Below are 16,039 nucleotides of genomic sequence, written 5' to 3' on the forward strand. Positions count from 1 at the left end.
GTATATAGATATAAATATATAAATATATATGGAAATATAAATATAAGTATATAATATAAAAATATAGAGAGCTAAATAAATACAAATATTAGTATGAATATTAATATATAGTATAGTATATTATATGAAATATAGAGAGCTAAATAAATAAAAATATTAATATGAATATTAATACATAGTATATATATATATATAAGCGGAGAGAGAGAGAGAGAGAGAGAGAGAGGTATATACTATTTTACATATATTATAATATGATATTAAATAGTATATTGAAATATATGATGTAAATATAATTTTATGTGTGTGTGTGCACATATCTCTAGTATTCTCTCTCTCTCTCTCTCTCTCTCTTTATATATATATATATATAGAGAGAGAGAGAGAGAGTGCAAAAAGAAAGAATGGGTGCATGCCGCATGCATGTGTGTGTGTGTGTAGACAAACACACTAAAAAATGCGTGCATGTGTGTAGACAAACACACTAAAAAATGCCCAAACGATCAAAATACATGTCCATGTGTGTAGACACATCATGATGTGCATGCACACATAAACGGGCATACACACATGCATCTGTAGACACATACGCATACACATGTATACAGACAAGAGAATACATATACTTGATTGTATATGTCTGTGCATATACATATATACGTATGAATATTGCCACATATATATATATATATATATATATAGAGAGAGAGAGAGAGAGAGAGAGAGAATGGATGCATTTATATCAGTATTTCCTTAAGGTTTTAGTCCATGATGAAGACAATCAAAGAAAAAGAAGAGAGAGAGAGAGTGCATGTGTCTGTGGGGAGAGGAGAGAGAGGGGGGCAGACAGGGGTGGGTGTGCAAATGATTGCCCCTCGATCAACGTCACATGGCAATTTCACCTAGCTGATTCTTTAAGTAAAGTGCGCATAGAGCCAAGCCAAGCAATGCCTATGGTGTAAACTTGAAATTTTATTCCTTGAGACCCAACAGAGGGGGGCATCTAACCCGTGGTAGACGGTCTCTAACCCGTGGTAGACGGGTCATGCTACTCGTAACTTTTATGGAGTAGATCAATAGTCGATGTGGGGGGAGAGAGGGAGCTCGAGAGAGGGAGAGTTAAAGGAGGGGATGGAGTGTCCAAAATTGATTGGGAGGTTGGCATCACGTGTCCGCAAAGACACTTTTATTAAAAATTAGTGTCAACCTTTTTATTAAAAATTAGTGTCCAAATTAGAGCAAATGCATGTTATAAAACACCGATCGATCGAAGCTTGCTGAAAAGTTCTTTTTTGTATCCCTCCTAACGTAGTTTTGCGAGTCAAACGTCGATCCATCGAAGTCTGCTGAACGTTGTTCTTTTGCATCCTCTATAGTGATCGATCGAAGGCTGCTCAACGTGTTATTTTGCGTCAAGTATTAGGGCAAACGCTATAAAACAGCGACGATCGATCGAAGTCTGCTGAATATTGTTGTTTTTTTTGCATCCTCTATACTCATCGAAGGCTGCTCAACGTAGTTGTTTGCGTCATGTTTTAGGAGCAAATGCTATAAAACAGCGATCAATGAAAGCCTGCTGAACGTTGTTTTTTGCATCCTCTATAGTGGTCGATCTAAGGCTGCTCAACATAGTTTTCTGAGTCAAGTATTAGGAGCACCTCCTTCCGGTTTCTCCATTCTTCTGCAGCAAGGAGATGAAAATCCCTGGCACTGTTGCTCTGCATGGGAAGAATTTGCTCGATTCGAATGACCCCTTCGCGGACGTGGAGGATGCGTTCTTCGAGCTCATAGGCCAGCACGTTAAAATGACGCTGGTCAGTACTCACAGAGTTCCCGGTATGTATTGACGACACAAAGGTGCTTGTGAATCTCGTTGTTGTTAATTGATCGTTGGCCATGGCATAAGAATTGAAGAAATCGTTTTTCCGGAGCAGGGTCGCAACACGGCGAGCTTAGTTGCACCACGCAGGTGGGAAATTGGATTCGACTGCCCTCGCAGGGAGTCTTGATCTCGGACGCAGGAACTAGCTACGCGGTAGAGTTCTCTGTCGAAGCAGATTTCGGGATAGCGGGAGGCCTGTTGGTAGAGAATCACCATCGCAACCAGTTCTTTCTCAAGTCCGTCACTTTGACGATGCCAGATACGACGGAGATCCATTTCGTTTGCAATTCGTGGATCTACAATATCAGCAACTATACAGGCCCTCGAATTTTCTTTGCCAACAAGGTAATTACAATCCCTGACAGCCGAGACCATGTACCCAGATCGCTTTCACCTTGCAGGCAATATCTGTCCTTGCACTCGTCAGTTAAAACTTGAAGTTCTGATGTCTTTTCTTGTCGCTGCATTAGGTATATTTTCCCAGCCAAACACCCTCCGGATTGCTGGCCCTGCGGTCGAAAGAGCTCGAGAATCTGCAGGGCAAGGCGGACGACCCAATTACCGAGAGAAAGGAAGCTGACAGAATCTACGATTACGATGTTTACAACGACCTCGGCAATCCTGACCAAAGCAACGAGCTGGCGAGGCCCGTGCTTGGTGGCTCCAAGGAGTATCCATATCCAAGAAGATGTAGAACTGGGCGCAAACGAACCAAGGCTGGTAGGACTCCTTAACTTACGCTGAGAGCTGCAGGCAGATTTCGCACTCACGATCTGAGAGTTGGTGATGAAGGAGCCACCATTGATGTCTCTGCCAAAGTCCGCAGCGATGCCCAGTGAGGTGCGGAAGGTGCAGTTTGCGGAACCAATTGTTCAATCAGAGGCGAAGACTCAAGCCAAATTCAAATTGCACTTACCAGGAAATGGTCCCATGGCAAGAGGCGGGCAAATTCTCCGCAAAGGGAGCCGGGGGTTGGAGTGCATTTTGGAGGCTCCTATACAAATTTCGTTGGGCCGATTGCTTAATCTGGTTCCGGGAATCCATTGGCAATTCTTGCATTCCCTACACACGGAGTCTGAACCAGAAGAGGTGGAGCTATGCCAAGCTGATTCATGCCCAGTTCCGGCAGTTCCGTTGACCGATATGAGAATTCTGATGATTTTCGCAAAGGCACAAGGTCGGACTTTTGCTGAGGTGCTGGTAAATGGCGGTTCAGGGGTCAATATCTTCACTTTGAAGACCGATGTCTTGGGAGTCGGGGCCATTCTTAGTCCGCATGGCTGATCAACTCTGGGTTCAACCACTTGGAATCTTGTGGGCCGTTGTTCTAGAGATGGCGGGCATATCATTCGTAGTGTCCTTTGTGGTACTCAACATGGAAGCCGCAACACCAGACATTTTCTGTCCCGATGTGCAGATCCTGCATCTGAAAGTCCGGCTCCAGTCCTACAAGATATCTACCTGCCTCGCAACGAGAAATTCGAACACATCATGCAATCTGACTTTCTTGCTATATCCATCAAATCCTTGGCACACTACATCGTTCCTATCATCCAAGACTCGTTCAAGGATGACATCAACTTCACCTCTTTCCAAGAGTTTAAAGATCTCTACTCCAAAGGATTGGATCTGAGCAAGTGCAAGAACAACACAGAGGAGGAGAGAAAATCACAATTTAGAGACCCATCTGAGCTCATCCAAGAGCTCACCGATGCCAACACCCAAGATTCCAACCTGTTAAAGTACCCGATGCCCGCGGTGGTTCTAGGTAATTAGTACAATTCTTTTGAGAAAAACAATCTGTGTGAGCGGATGTTGATCCGACGATGCGGCTTGCAGTGTGAGAATTTGGGTTTCTTTGCAATCATGGATCGATTGTAGTTCTTTCGGTTGTCTTGAACTTCTATGTAGTTTAATCCACTATTTTCCAGAGAAGTGGATATCGGATGAAGAGTTCGCTCGTGAGACGGTGTCCGGCATTAATCCAATGGTCGTCCAGAGGGTCAAGGTCTGCTGCCATTTGCAATTATCTCACGGTCTCAGGCAAATCAATATTCATTGGAATGTGCTGCATGACCTCACAAGATCATCTATGTTGGAAAATCCTTGTCATGAGCTATTCACGTTACACGTATGACTTCTCTCGGCGATGCGTTGCAGGCTTTTCCCCCGTCGGTGGCCTCGATGACAAACTCTTCGGACCTGAAACATCTGCCATCACCCACCAACACGTATCCAGCTTCGTTAATGACGCCTTGTAAATACAATACTTCACGTCCTTCAATGCACTACGAGAAATGCTAGTAGGTAGTATGAACTGAACCCACGAGGAGGTGGTTAATTAGTTGCTTATAATTATTCACTCGCAAATTTGAAAGGAAAAAGATATTATGCACATAAAATACTTACTTGGAGCATATTGTGCCAATCATGAGATTTCAAGCCATATAATTGCTCTACACCTCTTTTCTTGCTCTTTGTAAAGGCCCCCTTCAAACACCTCATGCATCCAGTGGCAGTACGAATTGTAGTAATAGCGCACTTCACCGCCGCCATCTCTAGCTTTGATAACCTCCACGGTGCACGAGGTAAAAAAACACGCCCATTTGGTCTCTCTTGTGGCCAAGCTTCACGCATCCTCCCTGTGGTACGTAGATCCTCCCTTATGCCTACGGAATCTCGTGTCCCATTCAAATGCTCCCAAATGGTAGATGCCACATTCTTGAAGATATACATGGGATCAAGCAGGTGATTGATCTTGAGGTGGGACCAATATGGTAAACGATAAAAGATGGAGTATCTAAACAAAAGTTGGTGATAGCGGGCAATCTTTATTTCTAGTCAATATAGCACACAATAGTTACAAACCCTTACCGGCTCATGCCAAGTGGTGGAGGAGTCGTGGAACCAACCAAAATTCCCATCCAATCTCCCGTAGTGAGTGATTGTGGGAGGACTTCATTCTAAGGGGCAACATATCTAGGATGATCGAGTGGAAGAAATCGATGGTGATTCTCATAGATGACCTTATTCAATGCGTCTGCCCATGAGGCAACTAGTGAAGAACCACAAATAGGACATGCATGGTAACCCAATGTAGCGAGACCTAAACAATAGATGCAATTAAGAGTTGAAGGTGGGTTCAAGGTGCCACATCGGTTGCCTACTCATAATTAAAAGTGCAATGCTTACCTGAACACTCGCCATAGCCTGGAAAGTCATGCATCATCCACATCAAGACTGCTTTGCAGTTGAAGTCTCCTGATGAGGGAGGCTTGCTCACATCATGCATCTTGATACCTCTCCAAAGTATCTCTAGCTCATCAATCAAAGGCTCCAAATAAGCATAAGGAATTTTGACTTTATGTTTCCCTGGAATTAGAAGGGACAACATAACATGTCCTTTCTTAATAGCCATAGAAGGTGGAAGATTATAATTCACCAGTATCATTGGCCATACACTGTAAGAGGTGCTTTCGAGACCAAATGGGTTCACACCGTCCATACCCAATCCAAGTCTCAAGCTCCTAGGTTCTTTCTTGAAGCTTGGCCATGTGTCTTCAATATGCTTCCATGCAGGAGTGTCTGCGGGAGTCCTCCACTTGCCATCGGTTGATTGATGGGAGGAATGCCATGACATGAGCTCTGCAATGGATTTGCACTTGAACATATGTTGGATGCGAGGGATTATGGAAAAATGTCGCAGAACCTTACGAGGCACATCCAAAGTTTTAAGATCTGCTCTATATCTTGCCTCTCCACAAGTAGGACACTCTCTTGCATCCTTATGTAGTCCACGAAACAAATCGCAATCGTTGATGCATGCATGGATGTGCTTATACTCTAATCCTCCAAGAGAGGTCACATGTTGCCTTGCCATATCTCTTGAGGTCGGTAATTTATTCTCCCTTGGAAGCATTTTACACAATAGCCTGCACGTGAAGACTATAAATGAGGAAAAGCATTCGAGTAATTGACCCACTAGCATAATTCACCATGTTTGCAAAATAGACTTTAAAGCTTACTTGAGTAATGCATTCAAACTTACATTGCTCCATCCATAGATGGTTTGCAAGTTTAGTAACTCACGCGAGACACGTAGAACAGAGAATGTGCACCCCTCAAACAGTGGAGTCGATGCTGCAGTAAAAAGATTGTCCTGCTCCATGCTATCATCCCTCCCTTCGGATTGATGGACATATAAATCCTGCACCATATCATCAAACACCTCCTCCTCCACGGCTTCATGAGGTAATGGTGGAGGGCTACTATCACCATCACTCCATGCATCTGTAATGGTCCCTCCTGAAGATCCCACCTCATATCGCCGACGCTTCGCCTCCTCACGATGAGCATAAGGCAACATATGCAGGTGTGGCACTGCATCTTGTATCAAATTAAAATGGGATCTTAACTCAAACATATGAACACCCATAGGTATCTTAATCAACCTTAACTATTTAATACTTGCCATGTTTATGGTCACATCCCCATACTTTGAGATGTGATTGAGTGTAATCCTGCGTGCACGATACATGTTTCCTCGACATCGATCACACATACATTTGATTTTTTGCTCCAACCACATTTCGCGATGCAGGTGGATATGGAGGGATTCATCCTCACTAGAGCTACTTGTTGAAGATGAAGACATCCTACAAACAAACAACCCAAAAAATTTTCTTTTCTTCAAATATTTAATCTTAGAACTCTGTGGCACGTCTAAAACCACGACTATCTGTTTTGTGATGCGCGTCTAAAACCGCATCTGCACTGTGTATTTAGACGCGCAATTACACGCGTATTTAGATGCGTGTATAGACACGCCATTAGACGCACTTATAGATGCAGTTTTTAAATCTACTTTTAGCACGCTTGCTTTGCTTTTCTTCACATAAGCCTTGTGCGGCTTGCTTGCTTTGCTATTAACAGATCCACAGTCCGACACTTATCTCTAGGCACCCACACTGACTTCCAGGCTTACACAATCATCTCCAAGCACACAGGAGAAGAGGGTGAACAAGGAAGAGAAGCAACTTTGAAGAAGGACAAGAAGCTTCCATACCTCTATCCAAGGTAAGTCTCTTTATGATTGATCTTCTTTGAAAGTTGCTCTCTTTGGATTCATCCTTTGTCGTATCTAAGAAATGAATGATTTTGGTATCAGTGTTACACTTTTGTGTCGGGCGCATGTCCTTTTCGACTTTTTAGAATAGTCTGTCTGTCGGAGCGCGTGTATAGACGCGTCTCAAAGCGTGTCTAAAACCTCGTCTACAGGCACGTCTATAGACGTGTCTACTTTGTTTTCAAAAATAGATAGCCGCATCTATAGATGCGCTGTTATACGGAAAATAGATGTGCTTCTCAGACGCGTCTATAGGCGTGCTCGGACAGTTTTAGACCCTTCCCTTTCCTTCTGTTCCCTTCTCTTCTCTTCCCTTCCCTTTCCTTTCCTTTCTCTTTCCTCTTCCCTTTCCCTTTCCCTTTCCACTTCCACTTCCAAGAAAAGGATTTGCCTCTCTTTTCTTCTCTCTTTTCCTATATTTGCCTCTCTTTCCTTCTCTCTTTTATTCTCTCTTTCTGTCTCTTTTCGTGGTAATTTTTCTCTCTCTTTTTCTCTTCTTTTTCTCTTCTCAGCTCATCAGTAATCTTCTTTTTTTCTTCTTTCCAGTTCATCATGTGGCCAAGAAGCTCTTTAGGCTCACCTAATCTTCGAGAGACCATCTTTCGGGAGTTATATAATTTTTTAGGGCACCCTTCCAGTCCTGGGGAGTTATACGGCTACATGACGGGTACTCTAAACACCCCCCAAGAGTTGGCACTACAGACTCCAAACCACCCCAACCCCACACCAGCTGAGATTACCCCAGCGGAGTCAGCACAGCCCAGTCGGCTACATAGCTGGGCCCCTTCCCCAATGCCGTCTTATGCCCCTTCCCCCATGCCATCAGGAGGTCCTTTTGTCTCACAGAGATATCAATGTACTCTTGTGTAGTCGAGACTCGGTTCTCCAACTACGAGTGGTCCACATAGTCTCGTGTAGTCTCCAGCTACGAGTGGCCAGCGTACCAGGTCGACACGACACGGTACTAGGCGTAGTAGCAGGGAGAGCGGTGGGGGATGCATGGCACAGTGCTTTGGAAGGGGTGGTGCTGGGGACGAGGATGATTCAAATGATTTAGACATGCCTCCGGGTGATGGTATGATCTTCTATGACATCATTCAGACAGGAGGCATCTTGATGGATGCATGGGGGAAGGAAATCATGGACTTCATGCACTCTGGAGTTGCTAACAATTATAGAGATTGCTTTATCCACTACAAAGACCAGCCAAAGAGGTTGGCTGATGAGACCCTCGCTACTGTTCGCTCTAGGTATCCTAACCCCCCCAATCTTCAGTTCACAGATAAATGGGCCAAGTCAAAGATTGTTACAATACTTGGCAATAAAATATCTTCGCTTAAGAGGCAGGCACTAAGGGTGAGAGCACAAGTGAGGCAAAATCCATGTATCAGAATGAAGGAATGAGCTCCATTTTATAGAAAGAGAGGATGGTGTAGGCACCTCCCCTATATCAGTGGCAATCAGCCCCTACATCAGTGGGACTAGCCTAAATCAAAGGAACCTCCCATGTGGGGGCCTTTGGCTTACATCATCACTTAGGTCACATAGTAGACACATCATAGTACTAGATGTGCCTCTACAACACACACACACACACACATGTGACTCCCTTAGATGCACACATGCACCATAGAGCAAGCCCTTGACCATACTTATCCCAACAGGACATGCATGTTATGTACCAGATCACTAGATATTATTCATTGTATAGAGTTTTATTGTATGAAGTCGCTTGTTGTTGTTGGAAATCATGGGGCCCTTGTGTGTGGTCCTAACACCCCTCATGGTACCTTGGTAATAATAAGAATGTATTGGAGGGGTATTGGAGCCCCTTGATGTGTGGTTGACACATGGAATATACAAATGTGTAATGAATGGGACCTTACAGATAAGGACTGATATGAAGATCCTCCTCTCATCCCTCTCGGTACTTTTTGGGAGGAGAGGTTGGCGTGGCTAGGAGACGGGGGTGTGGGACCCCTCGTACTCAGTGCCCCTTAGTGACACATGGCATATAGCCACGTTTTCCAATAGTTGTGCTCACACATGCACATACTACGCTAATTATTTTATGTTTTTATTTTGTTTTGGTTGCCCTCGCATGCACCACGCAAAATCCCAAAAAAGAGCTTGTACATGCAGCCTCTACTTACCCTATCCAATTTAAGGGGGGTGCTAAGGATGGCATAAATCACACCATAGATATAGGCATAGGGCCATGCCCTATGTAACAATGCCATTAGAGTGGTGACCACTGACTACCACTCCTCAAATTCCTCATTGTTGATATTTGTTTTAGACTATATATCCTATTCTATACGGACATAAAGTCATCATATAATTCTTTCTTGGGGATACCAATGTGGTAGTAATGACGGCTTACCTTGTCTTGGCTGCCCCATATGTTTTGCATCCACTACTCCATACCAGGGTACAATTCTAGCCTCTAGATTTAAGGAGAAACTTCCAACTAGGCTTCACCCAAATTGGAATTGAAAGGGTTTGGAGGGCCTTGCATTTCCCCTTTTCCTTTGTTACAAATTATTTATTCGAGAGAGGAATTTAATGCTTATTTTGGATTTATTGTTCTCAAGCTTTCCTAGTGAGAGAGAGTTGATCTCTGGGTTTTTTTCAAAGGCATGATTGCTTCTCTTTATGAACAGAGTTACACTTCATTTTATGAAATAGCACAAATAGATTAAATGGGACAAATTTCAAAAAAGAAGAAAAGGAAGAAAAACAAGGAGAGAGAGAGAGAGAGAGAGAGAGAGAGAGTCACATGCTCACCTCTTTTGTTTTGAATCCCTCTAGCTGATGTGCACTCTTTGGCTGAGGTGTGCTTCTTCTTTGTCTACCAAAAAAGGAAGCTTCGATTGACATCTTCTCTTTGCCTAATGTACGCTCTCTACCAAAAAGATTGAACAAAATCTTGAATAAAAGCTTGAATGGAAGTGCAATCTCCACTAGAAAGGAAATCTTGAACACCTTTAGAAGTTTAGAACTCAAAACAAAAGTTTGAATGAAAGAAAATGTGAAATCTTGAATAGACGTGTGCTCTCTACCAAAAATGAAAGATGTCAAAAGTTCAAAACCCATGTCAAAGTTCAGTGGGTGATTGTGTCTCTAAATTAAGGATCTATGCCAATAGCAATATTTGATGCACAAAATTTCACCTAATTCTTCAATTATTTCATGTGAAAACTTAAAATATGTCTAGAATGAGGTATTCCATGTAATCTCAATGACGGGATCCACTATCTTATGCATGGTAGGAACAGCCATAGTATGAAGGATTGTCCAATGAAATAGGGACAGAAGTGGAGGTAAAATGAATTCAAAGACTAACTTAGAAAATATTCCATGAGAGAGCAAGATGAAAACTTTGATAAAGTAGAGGATGTTCAAAACTAGAACTTAAGATGGTCCAATGCCTCTGTCTATAGTGTGAAAAAATTCCAATAACTTGAAATCTTAAATGGATCAGTTATTAATGATGTCTTTTAATGTGAAAGGAGTAATAGAAGAGCTCAAGGCTCAAGCTAGTAGTACATGGCTATGAGATATGCAAGTCTCTTGTCTTATTTTGAAATTACAAGAGGTTAAGATAGATATTCAAGAGCATTGAACGAGGTTTAAAACTATTAACAAAAGAGGAGAGTGGTAAATTAACAAATTAAAAGTGTGTTACATTTACTAATAATAAACAAAAGGAAGTTGTAAAAGTGCTATTGGTATTCTATATAGGTTTGCAAAATTATGGAGAATTGTCCAGTTGGTCTAGATTTGTAGTAAACCAAGTTAAGATTAATCTCATAGATAGAAAAAGGAGAAAAATATGGTAAAGTACAAAAGAAGGGTAAACTTTATACAGGGCTAACTTGACCTTGTGGGAAACCATAAAGTCAAATCATGATCTGGCAAAGTGCTTTACTAATATATGTTTCACTTGGTCTAACCAACCAGTAGGGGATCACAATAGAAAGGCTGGGGTTGATAGATATTACATATGTTAGAGCCCCTATGATAATTATGCAGAATTGTAGATGAGATTCAATTCGAATGTTGTATCAATTCAACTTTATTTGACTTTGGGCTAGTCAAGAGACCCAAATCCACTTGGTTCAAAGCTAATCTTTTTTTTTAACAAATGTCTTTGATCATAGAAAAGAGCATAGTCATTGGAGAAAGAAAGTTCTCAATTAAAGGGCTGTTGTATAGGAATAAGGAGTTGGAAATCATGCAAACAAAGTCCTTGTTCAAATAGTTCACAAGAATCACAGCTAGAGCTCAAGCTATTAGCTTTAAAGGTCTAGAATCCCAAAGAAATCAGCTTAAGAGTACAAGAGGTAATGTCTTACAAGTAGATCAAAGGGCATTATCGATTTAAAGTAATGCCATTTGGATTAACAAATGCTCCAGCAACTTTCATGACACTTATGAATAGTGTCTTAAGGCCATATCTAGGAAAATTTGCTGTGGTATTTCTAGATGATATCCTTATTTATAGTAAAACCAGGAAAAAGCATTTGGAATATTTGCGAAAAGTGTTCCAATTGTTTAGAGATAATTCACTCTCTGCAAAAGAATCCAAATGTGAATTCTTTGCAAAAGAAGTGAAATACTTGGGACATATAATATCCCAAGAAGGGGTTCGTATGGACCCTGACAAAGTAAGGGCCATATTGGAATGGCCACATCCTACAAATCTAGAAGAATTACATATATTCTTAGGTTTGTTAGGATTCTATAGGAGAGTCATCCAAGATTATGCTAGGATTGCTGTTCCGATGACAGACCAGCTTAAGGGGAAGGGAAGTACCTTCATATGGGATGAACCGCCAAAGAGAAGTTTTAAAAAATTAAAGGTAGCTATAGCGGTAGCTCCTGTCTTAAAAGTAGTGGATCCCAATGAACCATTCGTGGTTGAGACAGATGCTAGTGATTTTGCTGTTAGGGCGGTACTTATACAAAAAGGTCGACCAGTGGCTTTTGAAAGCAAAAAGTTAGATCATGCCCAACGGAATTACTCAGCATATGAGAAGGAACTATATGCTATAGTCTATGCTTTAAAGAAGTGGAGGCACTACATATATGGTGCAAAATTTGAGATCACATCTTTGATCAGGAGAGCATTAAGTGGATTTGTAATCAGCCAGAGCTTAAAGGTAGAAAAGCTAGATGGGCTGAGTCAATGCAAGAGTTTGATATACAATTGACATATAGGAAAGGGAAGTTCAATATGGTAGCAGACTCTCTTAGCTGAATGCCAATTGTTAATGAATTGAGTTTTACTCAATTTCAAAATGATTTCCTAGAGTCCTTAAAGGGGAAATGTGAGTTTGATCCTCACTTCTCTGAAATATTGAAAGCAATTAAAAATAGGGATCCAACAAATTGAGAGGCTTTCACTGAGGAGTTGCATGGAAATGGCAACACACCACATGTTGGTGACAAAGGACTCAAGTGGAAAAAATATATTATTGAAGATGGCTACCTACTCTACAAGGGTAGAGTATGTGTTTCAGATGATAATGACATTAGGCGCCAAATCCTTTTTGAATGTCATGATAGTCCGAGTGCTGGACACCCGGGAATTCAGAAGACATATGTGCTTCTGAAAAGACAATTCTTTTGGCCTGGAATAGGTAAGGATGTCCAAGATTATGTATTGAAGTGCCAAAAATGCCAGGTTAATAATTCTAAACGCCTTAAGGTAGGAGGTCTCCTACACCCATTGGAGATTCCATCTAGCAAATGGGAAAGCATCTCCATGGATTTCATTGTGGGGTTACCTAGGACACAGGGGGGCACAACTTTGTGTGGGTAATTGTGGATCAATTGACCAAGATGGGTCATTTTATTCCTATCAGTGAAGATGTTAAAACTCCAGAATTAGCTAGGCTATTTGTGGAGCATACCTATAGACTATATGGGCTACAGGTTGGTATTGTTAGTGACCAAGATAGCAAATTTAACAGCCATTTTTGGAGGGCTATGTTCAAAAAGTTAGAAACTTCATTGAATATGAGCACCGCAGATCATCCACAGAGTGATGGTCAAACTGAAAGGGTCAATCATATCATTAAGGATATGCTTCGAGCATATGTAAGTAAATGGCAAACTAATTGGGAACAGTGTTTGCCCATATTAGAATTTGCATATAATAGTGCCAAACATTTAGCTATAGGTTTTAGTCCATTCATGATGATGTATGGATTCCAATGATAGTCGAAAAAGAGAAGGTTCAAGCAGCCAAAGACTTTCTTGAGGATATGAATCAAACGCTTAAGTTAGCTAAAGATAGCATAAGAAGAGCTCAAGATAGAGCATGAAGTTATGTAAACCCCCACTGTAGAAAGGTGGAGTTTGAAGTAAATGAGAAAGTCTACCTTAAGGTACCTGAATCTTCAGGATCTCTAAAAATAGGTAAATGTCCAAAGTTGTCTCCTAGGTATTGTGGATTGTTCACAATACTTAAGAGGATCGAAGAACTTGCTTACAAATTAGCCTTACCTGAGGGATGTAGAGTACATCCAGTTTTTCATGTTAGTAGACTAAAAAGAAAATTAGGAGATGATGATAATCTCATTGGAAATGAAGTCCTAGTTGAACTCATTGAACCTGCATCTTTACCACATGAACCAGAAAGAATTTTAGATAAACAAGAAAAAATAACGCGACATACTATATGGCAAGAATGTCTGGTTAAGTGGAAAGATAGATCTAAAGAGAGTTCAACATGGGAAAGGGTAAGCAGTCTCCAGAGGAGGTTTCCCAATTTTGTTTTCGAGGACGTACACCATTCTTAAGGGGAAGGGAATGTTACATCAGCCATAATCCCGAGAGTGTGGATATGGTGAAGTGGGAAGCTAGAGGGCTTGACAGTGCAACAGTGGACACACAAATTAATGCCTAGAATTATAGAAGGATGCCAAGAGGGGTCAAAAGATTAAGGTCCTTTGAAAGGACACTTAGCAAAAAGGGGTCCACATGTCATGCACTGGGTTCAGGGGAGATTCTAGAGAAAGGCTCCAAAAAAAGGAAGGACAAGGAACTCAGGGGAGAGTTCACGCAAAAAGGGAAGGGGAGCACTCGACGGGGTTGGGTGGAGAATCATGGATGAGCCCTTTTTGTGGTCACATATCAGCTGGGTGGACACTTTATTAAGGACCTGTCCTTCCAGGAATAGTCATAGAAAGGAAAAAGCAGAGGAACTAGCTCCCTCTTCTTAGCCTATGCAGATTCTCGATGAAGAGATTCCAGTAGCAAAAACAAAAGGTAAATCATGTGAAAGGGATAATGCTCAGTGGAGGGAAGTAACTAAAGAGAAAATTGATGATGCAGTAGTAGTCTCTAAGGAGAAAATGGTAGATAGCTCAAAGGAGGAAGAGGAATTTGTAGAGAACACACAAGACTTTGAAGCTCAGTTAGAACAAGCTGAACATGCCACATTAAGGAAGGAAGATTCCCCTTTTACCCTGGTGAAACGGAGAAAAGCTATCCAAGCGAAAAAAATAAGTTAGCATTCGAGAGCTTCGAGTGATAAATCAAAGGACCCATGTACCACAGAGAGAGAAAAGAGGAGGATGTCCAAAGGCTTTGAAATCTTGCCTCAAGTCAGTCCGACTAACCTTAAGAAGAAACAAAATAGAAAAACTACCCAATGATGCAGAGTCAACACAAATTTTCTTTCCTAATTGTAAACATTCAAGGAATGTCTAATGACCTCAAACTAGCAATTTCTAAAACTTGGTTGCATGCTAGAGGACTCAATCCTGATTTCTTAGCTCTTCTGGAGGTCAAAGTAGGAGGACTGAAACTAAGATGGCAACTTAGCCAGATTGATGACAAGAGAGTGTGGGTCTATATAGAACACAAAGAGGGTAGAGGGGCCGCATTGTTGGGTGTTGCTAAGCACCTAGCTCAAGCAATAGACGGGGTTCTAACCACCTTTGGTTGCAATGGAGTAGGGATAGAGTTCATTCACCCCAACCTTGTGTGTCAGATCTTTTCAGTCTCTACACGCCTAACTTAGCAAGAGATAGAGCACTTTTCTAGAGTGGTAAGATTCTTCAAGACAATCTTATTCTTTTGGGAGATCTTAATATGGTAGAATGTAGAAGGGATAGATGGAACGGAATAGGCAATGTCATAAGGGGGAGTGAGTTGACCGCTTGGAATATCCTCAAGGATCAAGCTATCTTGATTGATGCCTCAAAGGACACTTTCACCTAGTCAAATAGTTAGATAGGTCATCTCCACAAAAAAGCTCGGTTGGACAGAGTTTATTTCTCTAGAAGGATTTTGGATGGCATGCTTTCTCTTAAGAGCAGTGCTTTAACATCCCTCCCTTTCTCTAATCATGAACCAATTTTAATCTCCTTAGAGAAGGGTGAAGGGAGGATTTATAGACCCTGGTTCAAGGAAAACCCTTTTTCTTTCATTTGCCTTATGTGCAAAATAAGATTATAAGGATTTGGCACAAAGCCTTCAGAGGAACTGCTAGTATTCCAAACAAGTGGGTGAGAGCCACATAGCGCACTAGAGACTTCTTGAAGGCTATCAAATGCAAATCAGACAAAGCTAGACTCATGAGGTGTCATAAGTTAGAAGAACAGATAAAGGGGCTTGAGGACGACAACTCAATTCAAGGACAAACATGACAAAGGAACGTAAGAGACAAAATGAGAGCAGAGGCAGAGATCAAAGCAAAACAAGCCAGAATCTACACAGGAGAGTGGTGCGAAGGTGAAGGAGGTAGGGCTAATGAGGATATTTTCAAAAGCCTCCAAAAGAAGCATGCTAAGGAATCACTAGATGCCCTTCAGAAGGACGATAGGATTGTGCAAGACCCTGACAAGATTATGGATATAGTCTTGTCCCACTTCCAAAAACTACTAGGCGAGGTAAGATCCTTTCAATAGAAAAAATCAAAGCCAGAGATCTATGCTAGTAGGTCAAAACCAAGCAGGTGGCTGCCTGTGATTGCCTTTTATAAGATAGAGATCTATCATTAGGAGAATTGAAAGGGG

The 16,039-nt window shown here is 41.6% G+C and overlaps 1 protein-coding gene across 1 annotated transcript; it reads left to right on the forward strand.

Annotated features, from left to right (window-relative positions):
* Window positions 1–1,694: 1,694 nt before the first annotated feature.
* LOC147883109 (putative linoleate 9S-lipoxygenase 5) lies at window positions 1,695–2,616 on the forward strand. The gene is made up of 3 exons (XM_087399248.1): window positions 1,695–1,836; window positions 1,935–2,227; window positions 2,353–2,616. The coding sequence occupies exons 1-3, from the start codon at window positions 1,695–1,697 to the stop codon at window positions 2,614–2,616; spliced, it is 699 nt and encodes a 232-aa protein (XP_087255374.1).
* The last annotated feature ends 13,423 nt before the right edge of the window (window positions 2,617–16,039 follow it).

This window comes from Dipteris shenzhenensis, chromosome 28 (genome assembly GCF_047967505.1).
Source record: "Dipteris shenzhenensis isolate YYH24624 ecotype China chromosome 28, Dip_SZ_1.0, whole genome shotgun sequence".
Classification (NCBI taxonomy): Eukaryota; Viridiplantae; Streptophyta; class Polypodiopsida; order Gleicheniales; family Dipteridaceae; genus Dipteris; species Dipteris shenzhenensis.